Genomic DNA, 15,699 nt, shown 5'->3' on the forward strand with positions numbered 1-15,699 from the left:
TTTAGCCTTTAATTTCCACCTCAATGCATAGCAGAGCATGCCCCGGTCCTCCAACTAGCCTCATTAACATGTATATTCTCTTGACTCAACAAACCAAAGCACTTTTCTTCTTTTTTTCAGCCAGGTGCTTCCCTCCTTAGCTGCGGGACTGTTGTACTTTGATCCACAGAACTTCACCAGAATTAACATTAAGCTACGGCTGATGAGAGGCCAGCGCAGAGTGAACCTCTCTGCACCCAGTGCAGAACAGATATGATGTTCTACAGGTTGCTTTGCTACAGGAAAGCACTACACTTTCAAAGTGCAGTCAGTAATGTAAGGGACAATATGTGCGATCGTGATACAAAGTGGTGGGCATGGGCTGGTGACCACAAATTTAAAAAGAATTTTATGTTATATTATGATTAAAAAAAAGGCATTTTGTTGTGGGGATAATTGTTGTTTTCATTGTGTAATCCATTTTTAACTCGGGTTTATTATCTTTTGAGAATTTTGCAAAAATGAAAGGAGGGGTTTGAATAACATACACTTAAAAGTATTAAGAGTAAGTTGAATTTTCCCTTGTAAAATCTGTAGGACGCAGAACCAAAACTTCATTCGAATGAATTATGCTCTTCTGCAGAAACCCCGTGCAAGGAAAACTAAAATGTAATAATGATAATCAACTCTTTTTTTTCTCCTTCTTTCAAGATTTAGCTCAACTCTTTACTTTCTGACTCCTCTGAGATAAAGTGGAGCAAAGCGATGTGTTTGTGATTCGCCTCCCTTCTTTAATGAGGCTCAGATTCACATTAGTTTCTCCTCTTTTTGATGGACAGCTTCCCCCCGCCGACAACAGGCTTGAAACATTTCCACAACATATTTCATCGTGGCGGTGGTGGTTTTTCCTGTGGGTTTTGTTCCAAGTCAAACACGCTCTCGAACTCGGAAAACTGGTGCTTCAAAAAGGAACACGTTGCACATCACGAGAAAGTCGGTAAATACAACACACCCCAGCTGTGAAAGTAGCAGCTGCAGAGGCAGAAGAGAGCTCAAGTAATTCCATGATGACTTCTGCAACGTCTGCTTTGTGGGGGCTGCAGGGCCGGTCCAAAGTTCAATGAGGCCCTGGGCAGAAATTCCTCGGGAATTCATCTTTTCATTTATGAGGATTTCAATTCCTACAGTTTTTTCATGAGTTTAAAAAAAATAATTTAGAGGTTGTACGTACAGAGGTTAAAATCATCATACAAGATAAACCAGAAAGAATTTAAAATGGATTTGGCACAAAAACATTAAGCATGTCTTAAGAACTGAAACAGAACAGCAAGTAAGCATTCAGAACATTATGTGGAAAAAAAAAATGTAGAAGGGACTTCAGTTAAATTTTGAAATAGAATCGAAACATTTCTGCTTCAATATCAGAAGCTGATTAAATTTTCTCACTGGATAAACATTGCATAAAGATTCATTCACAAGTAAATACTATTGTGAAATACGCTTATGCCAGTGATTGGTGCTGCGTTTGTAAACCTTTGCTGCTGGAGAAAAAAAAAAATCTGACAGTGGAAGAATAAGTTTTACTATAAAGCAGCAATGACCAGACGTCTCTCATAAGATTTCAGATAGAAATATGAAATATAGCCATAAGAATTACTGAAAGAGTTGTTAAAGAGCCGAGGAGCGCTGACAGAGAGCGGTGTAGAAGAATGATTCCAAATCACAACTGAGCAATGGACAGGACTAGTTTCTCCAAACGGGAAACATCTTGAATACGTCATTAACAAGAAAGGTTATTCCGTAAACTTTATAAGAAATTTCTGTAAGTGTGTTTCACACCTGTACACCTGTAATCTATAACTTTATTTGTGGGATGATTTGCATTGATTTCTTTGTATGTGAGAATTACTTGAGTTGCTGAAATCATGTGGTGTGAATTTCATGCCCGTGACTCCATCAGCAATATTTAAACTAAGGAAAATATCAATTTGCTCAATATCTATTGCAACTGCTGTACATAATTATTTGAACTTATCAATCAATCGGTGCCATATGGATTTAAATTCATGGATTTAAGCAGCTGCAACTGCTGATCGTACTTTGGGCCGGCCCTGGATGAGTGATCTTATTTCTTTTGATGTAACTAGCCTTACACACCCAAATGCAACACGCCACCTTTTCAAATGGGATTTCAAAAACATGAAGCAAAGAGAGAGACCCGCCAGCAAAAGAGCCATGAAATGAAACAGAAGGAAAGAATGGGTAAAAACAAGCCTTAGTTTGAAATACACAATTTCATCTGTCAGGGGAACTTGACTCAGCATTCACTGTTGTAATTGATCATGAAGCCGTCGCTGGGCGCACCAGTGCAGCTGTTGTGTTGCAGCTCAGTCTAATTAGCAGCCGGTGACCGATGACCCTGGACAGGATATGATGTGTACCTGCCTCTGCTGCTTTTCTAAACACTTGGGTGTGTTTTTCCCCATTTTCGTCTTAGACATAGGTTAAAAAGAAAACATGTCGAAGTCCTCCCTTTTGGCACCTAAAACAACTGTACTATTGTGCTCGGGAAGTCTATTTATAGTAACTTGTACAGTAAAGTAGTTTGTAATCATGCGGACTATGATCTATGTTTAGTCCTTGTCGATTTTTTTCTATTTGGTTTTATTAACAAACACTTTACGAGAGAAACGTTCAGAACTGGCCTGATTCCGATAACAAACTTCAGAAATGGCTATCTGGAGGAGTTAGTGTTTGTGTTTCAGTGTGTGACTGCTGTGTACATTTCCACATGTGTGCTCTCAAGGCAGAACATTTTTCTTGGAACACTTTGGAGATTTTACAAATGTTAGCCTGTCCTCTCAAGGTTTTTTGCGACGGTGCTGAAATGTCATCGCTTCGCGAGAAGGGTTTCCAGAATCCCCTCTGTCCCTGCTTTCAGGGGGTTTCTTTGAAAGACTATCAAACTGCTTATGTGAAAAACTCATGCAATCATGCGCACGACTTCTGCTGGAGTCGAACCGCGGAGCATTGAACAAAAGCACGCTCCTGTGCCAAACAAGTTTTGCATTTCCCTTCAACTGTGTCCAAGTCCGTAATCCCTCCATCCATCTAAGTCAGCCTTTCTTCCCTCTCGTCTCTTCCCTCAGCTGTTCCATGCCCCTGCTCCACTGGGACTGATACAATATTTTCCACCCTCAATTAGTAAAGAGCCTGTCGACTAATTCCAACTGTTTTTGCACCTGAGAGGGAGTCTGAGCTGGAAAAACTGAGTGGGGTGGAGGTGAGACGGTAATGTAGCGGTGTCGACAATCTCTCCTGAAAGTAGAGATTGAATTTGCCAACCTTCCTATCTGTCTTAGAGCAGATCTCATAGAGATGCACAACCACAGACTAACTCCAAGTTCCACTTTGGTAAATTTCAAGCAAAGCCTTCATGACCATTTGTTTGGCAGTGTGCTCAGCTCAGGGTGCTGCAACATCCCTTAACTCTGTGTGAGCACAGAAAAATCTATTCTTTCCGGTAAAGGAAAAGATAATGGACGAGGAACACAAAGCAATAACATGTTAACTGACAAGGGTTCCTGTTGACTTCGACATCGCAGGTGTAAATGATTTTTGGAAGATAAAACGTAAGTTTCAAACTCTCAACTGCTTTTCTTATCCTCTCTTAAATCTGACAAATTTCCATGTTCGTTCAGCCCACAGTCCTCCTGAAATGTGTTTAGTTTGAAATTTGTTTAATAGTTAGGTGGAATTATTTCCTACAGTAGCTGACATAAGTCGCCTTTGATGAAAGAGTAACGTCACAACCCGGTCCAGAATTAAGACAGGGGTAATTAATCTCAGCTTGAGTTTATGCAATTACTAGTGGATTTTAAAGACTTTGCCAGGTGACTGTTCCTGACAGGTTAACAAGTCTTTGCCAGTCTGCTCGGTGACACAGTGGAAGCAGACTCTCTGGCCCGTCAGCTCGACCCAGCAGCTGTTCTTCCCCCAGTAGCTGAATGGAAAAACGTCTGACTCACCTACTTGTATAAAAAGGTAATAACTACCAAATACATAAATATTACCGTCAAAGGCAAAAAAATGTCTCTCCGAAGACTACCCAGTCATTCGGTCAGCCAATGACTAATGGAGAGGGAGGTCAGATCATGGCCAGTTTTAGTTCATTTGGCTTTGTGCAGCTCTGAACAGACGTTCATTGATGGGCTGTCTACTGAGAAACAGCTTCATGCATAATCAAGCTCCTTGGAAAAGTTGCTAAACTATAGGATGCACTGTGGACGGTTGCTGGACATTTCACGCCGTTGCTGTTTCCTAATTTTACACTTCAGATTTTTTTCTGGTTCAACGGAGAGAAAGTTTTGAACAGCGTTGACAATAAATGGTTCATATAATATTTCCATTATACACTTATCATCTCAGAGCTCTTTGGTGTGATCAGAGGTAATTGTCTTCCATATTTAGTTCTCTAAGATAATATGCAATATTATCCATAAGATATCTCGGAGTATCCTCCGGTACTCCGAGCCGGAGTATCGGAGGATCAGTACTGCAAATACTCCAAGCAGCGTTTTATATAAAGCCTTCCAAGAATAATCTAAAATTTATAGTAAATTATACAATAAACTTTCCATACATTTCATCAGTACACAATAGGAAAAGGAAGTGGCAAAACAGTAACGCGAAGGTGCTAAATGGGGTTACAGACCGGCCAAGGAGCAAAGAGGCTGGAGCCATATTCTGGAGATTGCGCTCCAGCCTTCCACACATATTAGATTAATAAAAAGGCTGTCTTGTCCTTGAGTCAGTCTGTACCAAATAAAGGAGTTGTTTCACTTTTTCTAGATTTAAATAATCTCTAAGAGACGGTCATTGACCGGAAGTCATACCACCAGAAGGGGCATTTGGTACCATTTTACATCCAATGTTCTTAACCAGTTTTCTACAAACCAATTGCCCGATTATGTGAGTTCAACAGATCGGTTTAATCAGTGCTAATGACCTGTTAGATTTAGTAAGACACAAATGGTTTATATAAAAATTAGAATTGCAATAAATAGAAACAAGATGTGACACATTGCCTTTCTGAAGCAATTTGTATTCATATTAAAGTATACGCAAGATCAGGGGTCAAGTTAATATTTTTAGCCTTTGACCATTTTTTAAATGGGTACATTGAAATCACATTCTTTGACAGGTTTGCAGATTGCAATACGCACTCCTGGCCATTTGGTGAGGTCATGCATACATTTTCCATTTTGCACACAGAGTGCGTAGCAGAGGTAACCAAGTCAATCAAATAAAGACTCCCAGGCCGGAGCTCTGTAAACATCCATCTACATTGACTGGCGTTAGCTGACTGATTAATATGTTGTATGTAAATGTATGCTGATGACGGTTCTGATGCCTCTGCTGCTCTGTAGACAATAACTTGTTGTTGAAAACAATAAATATATTTGAATCACAAAACCAATTTCCAGGCAAGTATCTGAACATCCCCTCTGGCCTGTATACCATACTCAGTGCATCTTACTAACCAGAAGCTGACAGTATATTGGACAGTGTGGATGTTTGGAAGCACATCTGTGACCACTGCATGTCTCAGACCAGTGCAGCTGAACGCCTGGTGTAGGTGGAATGCATGCTTCAAGATTTCCTCTCGCTGAAGTGAGTATTTGCGGGATGAGGAAACCACTTGACCAGAGATTATTGCCGACTTCTGATCATTTCAAATGGAGACATGTTCCCTGATTCCAAAATGTTCGCTGAAGTGGTGCTTGTAATTCCAGTCTGACAGCAGAGTGTGGACTCAGCCTCCAGAGCAACAACAAAACAGCCTTATGAAATCATCTGTCCAAGGCAAAAGTCCTAAACCTCATGGTACTAACCTCTGCAGCAATCCCTCTTGAAACATTTGATTACCTATAACAGGGTGCACAATAGAGACCCGAGTAAACCAAAAGGAAGTTTTTGATACTGGGCGTTCAGGTAAAAGCATGTTAATCATTCATAATTTAAGTGCAATCATTTAATTTCATTGTTTATATGTAGTTACTGAGGCCACAGTCAGTGATTTTTGTCACTGTGGAGAAAAGGTCACATGTCTTCATCTGCTTGATGTGTGATGGCACAGTGTGGAAATAGATTATGTAAAAATGACAGAAAATAAAAAAAGTCTATTGCATCTTCTGTTTTTTTGTTTTGGTTTTTTTGTATTATTTAGCTCTGTCTGTCTGTCAACATACCTGGTTATGGACTAGCATGTTTATACATGGTTTATAGATGCAATGTAGCACACTGGTGAAGCCGTACACTTACCTGTAACCATAGCATGTTTTTTTTAAGTTGCATCTTTACTGCACATTCAGTTTGACAACTTGCAGTATTTACAAGTGTGAGCTGATTGGGGATGCTTGGGAGGTGCACTGTATGCACTTGGGGAAGAGGTTTATAAAAAAGCCTACCTACATGCACAAATTAGGATGCTTACCAAGAGGATAACTTGTAATCTACAAATCTAATCTAGGTCATAGTTCTCAAAAACTATGCTGTGGTTTAAGCCTGCTTACTTAAGACCTGATGCACTTTCACTACACTTTTGACAAGTTAATTGCCAGTAACACTGAGGTTTTTTTCCAGCCCTAATGCACCACACCAACTGATGCTCAGTGTCTTTCCTCAGTGTCTGCTCTCCCATTAATCCATTTCCACACAAGGGTATTCCCTTCTCACTTAGCAACGCCTCTCCCATGCTCCAAACACACAGATATAGCCCTCTGGTAATATAACCTTTGGAGATTCCCATGAACTATAAAGTCGATCACAAAGTTCAGCCATAAAAGCAGGGATGTCACAGGGTGCATTGACACTAAATTCACAAGCTACTTACTGTCGGCATAGTTTTTCCGCCGGGTGCCATCCACTTTTCCTGTTTTGTCAATGCAGAGGAAGAACTTGTTGGCAGAATAAAGCCGCCGCAGTCTGACGTCACCTTCCAGGTGATTGTAACTACGAGTGTGCCTTTCCAAAGTCCATGAACAGTTGGTGCCGCTCCCCAGCCCCTGGAGGGGTTCATGCCCTGCTCGAGGAGGACAGGCTCCGGTGTCAGCGGTGACCAAGAGCAGGGTGAGGCATGCCAGGGCAAAGGAGGATGCACTGGGCAGGGGGATGAACGTCCCAGTGGAGGAGGCGGTGGTGGCTGTTCTGAGGGTAAGTTTAGGGCAAAGATGAGCTGCGGATGTCATCCATCTGCACATGGTGGGTTAGGCTCCCAACGTGCACCTTGTGCAAGCTGTAGGCATGCTGGTGATCAAGAGATGTCAGTGTGGAGGGTGGGAGTCCTGGACAGCGAAGGGAGGGGAATGGTAATCACAACAGATCCTCTGGATGTCACTGATGGTCAGTCTCCGCTTTGGGTTGAAAGCAAGTCTCTCTGGTTGTCATCTTCAGCGTTGAAATCACGCGTTCAGCTCCTGATATGAAGTCTACTCCATCTTTGACACAGATCCTTCCGGTGCTTCCCTGGACTGAAGTCTTCTTCAGTGGTCTGCAGATACAGTCCAAGGATGTTTAAGGATAAACATGTGGGTAATTCTTGAGTTTAGTCCAAATGGATGAGTGTATATCTTTATGTGTGTGTGTGCGTGTGTGTGTGTGTGTGTGTGTGTGTGTGCACCTTGCGCTGCCCTGCTCTTTCCAGCTGGATAGAAACAAGTTGCCTGTCTGAGCTGCTGACCCGTGGCTGAGAGAGAGTTGAATGAGAGTTGCCTGTGACTGACTCTGTGTGTGTGTGTGTGTGCTCCCATGTGTGTGTGTGCATGTGTGTGTGTATGATACTGAGGGAAATAGAGAGGCAGCAAGTATGGGAGGGAACGAACCAGTGTGAGTCTGCGACAGTGAGAGAGGGAGGAAAGTGTGCGTGCGTGTGTGTGTGTGTGTGTGTGTGTGTATGTGTGTGTGTGTCAGGGTGAGCAGAAGCCAGTGAGTGTGTGTGAGCGCTAGCATAGGGCAGCGAAGCAGTAAGCTACCGGCCTCATGCTCTGCTGTGTGCAGTCAGTCAGCCATCTCCCCTGTGCCGGTACTGCCTGAGCGGTTGTGAATTTTATCCTGGGCAGGGCCAGCGTCTAGGGGGTTGAAAGGAGAAGGGGTGGGGGGATGGAGGCCACTGCGCCCATTCACTGCAATTTCATACAAATGAGAAAGTTTGAACCGAGTATCGTCCCCTTTCAGTCGTCTCCTCTCAGAGGAGTTCCCTGTGTGAGAAACACGTATTTTGGCCCTTTCATGGTCACAAACACCTGGAAAAACTTAGAAAGCCTCGGTTCCATCTCATGACCTCCGCCGTGTCCCCTTGATGTGAGGCATTTTGTAGCAAATCATCTCCATTACTGTCTCATAGCAGACCCTAAGCCAGCTAGGAGGCAGCTTTTTTTTGACACCTTCATGCTCATTTCTTCTCTTTAGGCATATGGGACAAATTAAGGGAAGGCTTTGCTTTTTTGTTTTTTTTTCACGGCTTCTGGTTTAAATCATCAAGCCGTCAGAGACACAGAGCAGGTTGCCTGTTGCAGGTTGAAGAAGTGTTAGCAGAGCTATTCCAGAGGATGCCGGAGAGACGTTTTGATCACCTGTGTTAATATTTCAATGAAACACCCCCTCTGATCTTTACCATTTAATTTAGCAGAGCGGGATGGAAATGAAAAACACATTTGTTTTTTGTGACTTCCCACACTCTTGTCTGTTTTTTACAAGCTGTTTAATAATCCTGATTAGGTCGAGGCAGTGATGTACGGCCAGCCTGTTTAATCCTGTTAAGCCTTATGTCATCTTTCAAGTAAATGTAGAAACACAAATTACCCATAAGCTAAGCAAAGAAATTCAGATTGCCTTATTTCATTTCGTTTCTAATTTAACAAGTCATACGCCTTAATTTCTTTCACATGCATATTTTTGTGAAACAGGAAACAAGAGTTGCAAAAATTCATTTGTGAGCTTTACAAATCATCTTTCCTTTCGAGGGGGGCTTGTTTGATTTGTAAGTACCACTTTTGGGTCCTGTTCGTCCAGCATTAGAACTGCTTTTGAGAACTTCATACTTAGAAAGTGTGAAAGCAGCTTTACGTTGTTTAAGCATTTTGACCACTTCCCCCAGACCTGCTGTTCCATCTATGTCATATCTAATCTTTAGCCATTCAGATAAAGAAAAGAGGACAGAGAAAGAGACCAGTCAGATGTTTTGTATGTTTTTTAACTAAAAATTGTTTACCCGTATATACATTGGTGTTTGTGCCTTTACAGATGTATTCTGTTTTTGTATTTCGGTCATATTTGAAAATTTCAGATCATCACACAAAGTAAAAGAAGCAATTTTTATATCGGTTCCAAATTGCTTTCAGTGAAGAGATTAATACATGAGAAAGGAAATAAAAGATTTTTAGTTTATATGAAAATATACAGTGTTTATACAAAAGAAAAAGCAACATTTAGTGCAAATTTGTATGGTATTGATTTGGGAACGTTTAAGTATTCATTATGAGCAGTGGTGCTGATGGTTCCTCTGTGCTGAAGAAGGTGCTTCCTGGTCTCTTCTGCTTATGCCGGTCACTCCGGAAGCTGGTGAGCCATTGACAGGTGGACTTTGGTCCTGTTAGCAAGGTTAGCTTCTGGTGGATGATGCCTGGGTTGATGGTGTTAAAGTCTGAGCTGAAGTCCACAAACAGGATCCTGTTCGCGGGATGAAGTGCGGTCCCAAAATGACTGTATTGTCTGCTAACCTCTTTGCTCAGTAAACAAACAGCAGGGGGTCTGTGATGTCCTTCGCTCAAAGGAGTTCATGACCACAGGCGTAAGGGTGATAGGGCTCTAGTCATTCAACCCTGTGATGGTGTGTTTCTTGGGGACCCAATGAACTGATTTGATAAGCCACTTTAAAAAAAAAAATAAATAATCTGGTAAATAGAACCTGTCGTCAGTGCAAGAAGATCTCGTAAAACAAGACATTTTGTCCTGATGAAGAGAAATTCAAGGTGAGTGACAGAATCACTGACATCAAAATGACCATGATAGCATATCAATGACCCATCCACAAGGTTAGTGTTCATGATTCAACAACAAGACAAGGATTAAGCAAGAATTGGAGCCTCAAGACCCTACACCCTGAAAACCAAAAATAACACAAATACCAATAAACCAATTTGTCACATTCAGCAAAAAAAACAACAAAAAAATAAAAAATCTGGACGATTATCAAGACCTCACATGTTCCATGATAGCTGACATAAAACAAGCCCAGAATTTCAGAAAGAGAAAGAGAACATTGCACTGCAGTGAAATGGTCTGAGGCTTTTGCTGCTTTAGAACCTGGACGACTTGATGGTCCCAAAAGGGAATGATCCAAAAATCAGTTTTGGATCTTAAGCTCAAATTATGACAGCATGACTTCATAAACATGGTGTGTATTTGATGCAATCTTTTAAGGCCATTTATGCCCATTTTTTTTAAGTTTGAATGAAGCTCATCTCCATATTGTCATGGTCCAATTGACAAACGACATTTTGTCTAGCATGGATATTTCAAAAGTGCTCAATTTTATTGGTTATCCTGGCATAACCAAGTTTGTTGGTTAGCTTGGTGCCACCTAATCCAACTGGAAATAATATTCTGTTTTTAAAAGTGAATATACTTGGTGCCATTTTTGCCATAATGTAAGTTTTGCAAAGAGAACAATTGTCCATCGACATTTATCAATCGAAAACTTGAAATATCTGACTTTATATATGTCCCCCAGTTCTGCATGGTGTGTTTAAAAAGTTTCAATAATAAAAAGATTAATAAGGTATAAAATCATCCATTGCTTTGTGCCTTAATTGTGAAAATGGTAATTGTAGAAAAATAACACACAGAGTAGGAACAAGAGAAACAGAGGAAGACTGAGCTACAGAAGACACAGTTGTTTCTTCTTTGATAAAAGTTTCTTGTAATTAAAATCACATATCCTTCTATGTACTTTAAATCTCTTTGCAAAATGAAGAGCTTTCTGAGGTCATCAACGAAGTTTGAGCCTCATGTGAATGTCAGATGTGGCAGCAGATTGCATTGTGGTGTCTTAGAAGCAAATGTTTGGGCCCTGAGCTCAGTGCCAGACCATAGACAAGTGTCTTATGTGTCCCTTTTCTCTCAATGTCTTAACATGCAACATCCTGCTGTTTTACAGTGCTACGCTTTGATGTTGCAAATAACAGCCTTTCGCTTACTTTCGTGATCAAGACATGTGGCACATAAACTATCTTGTCAAGTTCCCATCACCTAATGTGCACACTTGTAACCTGCAAAGAAGTGCATGTCACAATCTTTAGTTTATAACTCAAAAAGGAAGTGCTTTATAGTGAAAGAAAAAAAATCCATATCTCACAGTTCTTAAGATTGAATAATCGTTTGAGATTTATGAACATAGAGCTGCGTGACATCAGACTGTAGAAGCATAAATACAAGATTACATTTGTTATAAATATTTCTTAATTATTACCTTACCAGTGTCTGAACTGTAATGTGTATTTGACCCTATTCTTTAAAGTAGCACAATAATTACTTTGATAGGCATATTAATGTTACTAATGGTTGTCAATAAAATCACACTGCAAAATAGTGGCGCTGTTTTTAACAGTTTTCACACTTAATTGCAATAGCTACCAAGTTGAATCCTCTACCAAAGCTATCCACTCAAGAACATATCTCTTTACAGGAGGTGCAAATAGTTGTGGAGGCCCCAGTAAACTGGACTGAACTAAATGACTATTGATTCTTAAAGCGACACAAATACCAACACAATAGACGGAAGAATAAAATATTATATACTGTCCAAAATATTTTAAAACCCGGGCAAATTTTGTTCTTGTGGACAATGGTCGACAAAAGACAACATCATTATTGGTTTGTTAGTAATATCTGGTTAATTGACCAAACCTCTGTATCTAGTGAGTTTTGTTGAGCAGCTTTGCTGCTCTGAACTGATTTGTGTTGACCTGTGTAATGTGGGTGTGTCGTGAACAGAGAAAGGCATGCAGAGAGCCAGGCACCCTAAGGAGGATGTTCTCGAGTCGAGGAACCTAATCTTTCCCAGCAGGGATCGAAGCAGCTCTGTAAGTATCTGAATAGAGATAATATCTCTATAATGAGGCCTGTTTTGTACCATCAAAGTCTTCAAAAGGATCTGAAACCTGACCTCCTTCCTAGCACGGACAATCTCTCAGTAAAAGCTCCCTATTATTAATTGTTTTCTGTTCCTGCTAAATGCTTGTCTTGCTTTTTCTCTTGCTGTTTCTCTAACTTTGTACCCTTGGACTGCTGCCTTTTAACATAGCTACTTGGATTTCACCATCTTTTAGCAAAAATGTTCCTTTTTCAAATAAATACTTTTCCACATACATACATTGTGCCTATGCAAACAATATACCAAAGCCATATAATTCAAGAAACAGTCTATTTTATGTAAAGTCAGTGATTATTATGCAGTTATTGTATTGTGATCTTAACAGCGCCAGGTAGATCAGTTCAGACCAAAGCACAGGTGCGACAGATATCTCTAGTTGTGGTTGGCTGCTAAACAAACGGATGTAGTTGAAGGAACTGACAAAGACCACCACGGTTTGGACCTGCTCATGACATTTGCATGTCCTGCTTCACAATCATTGTTCATTGTGAGCAGCGTTGTGATAAGCGAATTATCTTTCAGACGCTAACGGAGTTTTGAGAGATGTAAGTGCAGCTCTTAGCAAGATAACAAGCAAAGGTCCAAGCATCTGATAGAAAGAGAGGAAAAACAATTGACACCTGTGTGGACAGATAATCTGGTCTATATAAAGCACAAGGAAGCAGAGACAGACAGACGGACAGGGGAGGTTGTTGGGTGAACAATTTGAAAATGCTGACTCGGCATTTTTTCACTCCGCAGATAAAGTCAACATTGTTAACAGCAGTGTTACGCTACCTGCCCTTTGAGTTGGTAATCATATGATTAGATGACTCAGTTATTATAAACGATCATAAAATGCAAATCTGTGGCAGCCAAGTAAGTTACGATTTCTCTCGCTGGTACACATAACAATGCATTTAAAAAAAAAAATCTAACAAGGCTTTTTTTTTTTTTCTCTTAAAATCATTTAATTTTACGCAACCAGAATGGTAAGGGAAGAAAAAAAAATACCATTCACCTTGGGTTAGGTGTTCAACAAATTATGAATTTGTAAAAAAAAAAAAAAAGAAAAAAAAAAACTCACATCCTCTATTAAGTAGCGTGTAGGATCTGTGATTGTAGACTAGATTTTTAGATATTTGTTTTTCAGTGGGTCTTTGAGCAACAAAATTATTTAAAATGTATGGAAAATCAATACAGAAACAATTCGCCAGGTCTTCCATCGTGGAAACAGAGAGATTTTATAAAGAGTGATGGTTAAAGATCTCTATCAATTTCTCTTTCTATGTTCTCCACTCTTGTGAAGGAGATTCAGTGCAAAAATCATGGACTGACAGCTGGGGTACTAACAGAGCTTATTAAAAACAAAAAAAAGGAGATATTTCTAAACGTCTTACTGTGAGACTGTGTGACATCAACAAAGCATTAATTAATTCAGTACGTCATCACCAGGGGTAATCGGTTCACCTCTGCATTTACGCTCAACGGGTTCAGACAAACCGACAGACTCGTGTCAAAAAGGCACAAAAAATCTCACAGAAAAGAATCTCCATAATATCTCCCTGGCCAGGTGAAGCTGTTTCAACAACAGCCTACTCTCCGTCTGTTAAACAAATAAGGCAGCCCCTACAAAGGTGTGCAAAAGAATCCCCATGATCAAAGTACGTGAGAATGGCGGCCTCGTCGTGGCCTGGGTATTATCAGGCCCCATGAAAGCCTGTCTCCTCTTTTGTTGGTAGGGGCATTGACAGTCACTCACCAGGCAATGACTGTCACGTCGGCGCAAAGAGCCAGCCGTCGACAGGGGCCGACCACATCAAACGAGGCTGTCAGGGGGCCCTGCTTGTGAACTGTGGCAACAAACACCTCCTGATCCTCACCTACAGCTCAAGAACAGACACCCGCTGCTGTGCTTCCAGCCACTGCCTCCGCTGAGAAAAGATGTTCTGTCCGGACCTCATTTCCTCCTCCGCTGCACCCCTCCCAGCGACCACCACCTTCCCTTGTCTCTCCCCCTCTCTGTCAAGTAGTGCTTGTGCTAACCTCCCGTCTGCTGACACACAAAGGCTCACTAAAGTGGGTTTGATGAGTGCACGTGAAGGGAAGGCCGGTGCTGCTGGAGGTCAGAAAGTGTACAGGATGTGAAGAACATAGTACAGTTTTACTGTCAATTTGAATTAGAGTCACATTTGATTTTTAACTTTTTTGGGTTGCGACTTTAAAAGTCACAGGGTGAAAGGAGGGGATGTATTTCAACAGGTTGCGACAAGTACTCTTTTCTGGATTATCTACAACTTTTTTTTTTTTTTTTAGCTTTGTAGTGATGGTTCACACTTAAAGTCAGTTCTTTAACTGGGTTAAAAAGATGTTTCTGTCTTCAGAAAAATATATCAGGCATTGTAAGATTCCTCTATTAACAATAATAAAACATTTTACAAAATGAATTGAAATTAAAATTAATCAAAATTAAAATTGTGGCAACTACTGTATTACCCTCCAATCAAAGCATAGTCATTGCTATTATATACATATAAAAAAAAAAAAAATAAAAAAAAATGTTTTCATGGCATCTTTTTGGCCAATCAATAAAGAATAGGGTCTTGATGTCTTCTTCAGATTACATACTTTAAAAGCATATTTGTGCTGTGATTATAATGACAGATAAAATATAGTCCCTAAAAAAAGACCAAATTAAACCACCACTGTCATTGATTTTTCCAGGAAATGTTTGTAAAGCCTAACCCAGAACTCAGGCAAACTATTCCTTTAATCAAACAAATGAATATGTTTGAAGTGTACATCATAGCACTCTGTGTATATTTCTATGCATGTCTTAGACATGAGTTAATTAAACAAATTAAAACAATACATGACATTTGTCATACCTTTATGACAGATTCATCCTCCGGCAAGTTCAAATGAATGTGGACACTGCCATCTATAGGTCAAACATATGTAAGTTTTATTTGAAAACGATGAGGGTGCACAAGGGATACCAAAATATATGTTTTTAAAGTATTGGGAACCCAGTTAAGTTCTACTCATAGCAATGAAAGACAGACACTTTAAATGTTAGAGACTCTTTGGTATCCATGCTTTGGTGTGTGGACCACTCCGCATTCTTGCTCCTGAGAATAACTGTCCTGGGATCGACTATCTTAGCAGTGGAATGGACCAAAGACCTGCACTTAACAGTATTATTTATTATTTTGGTATTACTTCGTGTGCTAAATCTTAACATATCCATGTCATTATTCGCTGTATACTACTTCAATTCTTAATATTGAAGCTATATGAATAAATTAATTTATACCACTATTATTATTATTATTATTATTATTATTATTATTATTATTATTATTATTATTATTATTATAGCGAACAATAATAATTACTACTACTACTACTACTACTACTACTACTAATAATAATAATAATAACAATAATAATAATATATTTCTAGCAGCAGCAACAGTATTATCAACTGCAACAACTAAATATGAATAATACCAGTAATAGAGTAA

At 40.0% G+C, this 15,699-nt stretch overlaps 1 protein-coding gene and 1 long non-coding RNA gene across 3 annotated transcripts in view; one reads left to right on the forward strand and one right to left on the reverse strand.

Moving 5' to 3' along the window:
* fgf22 (fibroblast growth factor 22) overlaps positions 1–8,074 on the reverse strand; it is a 26,300-nt gene extending 18,226 nt beyond the window's left edge. Inside the window, exons 1-2 of one of the 2 annotated variants that reach the window (XM_015019576.1) lie at positions 7,661–8,074; positions 6,875–7,531 (exon numbers count right to left, since the gene is read on the reverse strand). In XM_015019576.1, coding sequence (XP_014875062.1) covers positions 6,875–7,241 — 367 coding nt within the window. In that variant the 5' untranslated portion in view covers positions 7,242–7,531; positions 7,661–8,074. Of the gene's footprint in view, positions 1–6,874 lie in introns of both variants that reach the window. The other variant, XM_015019575.1, reaches the window with a different exon arrangement.
* On the forward strand, positions 7,107–15,012 carry LOC106937854 (uncharacterized). Its single transcript, XR_001422479.1, has 3 exons — positions 7,107–7,194; positions 12,034–12,122; positions 13,915–15,012. It is a non-coding gene; the product is annotated as an uncharacterized LOC106937854 (long non-coding RNA).
* The last annotated feature ends 687 nt before the right edge of the window (positions 15,013–15,699 follow it).

Source organism: Poecilia latipinna, unplaced genomic scaffold (genome assembly GCF_001443285.1).
Source record: "Poecilia latipinna isolate Pla-1442-1.1 unplaced genomic scaffold, P_latipinna-1.0 Scaffold2449, whole genome shotgun sequence".
Classification (NCBI taxonomy): domain Eukaryota; kingdom Metazoa; phylum Chordata; class Actinopteri; order Cyprinodontiformes; family Poeciliidae; genus Poecilia; species Poecilia latipinna.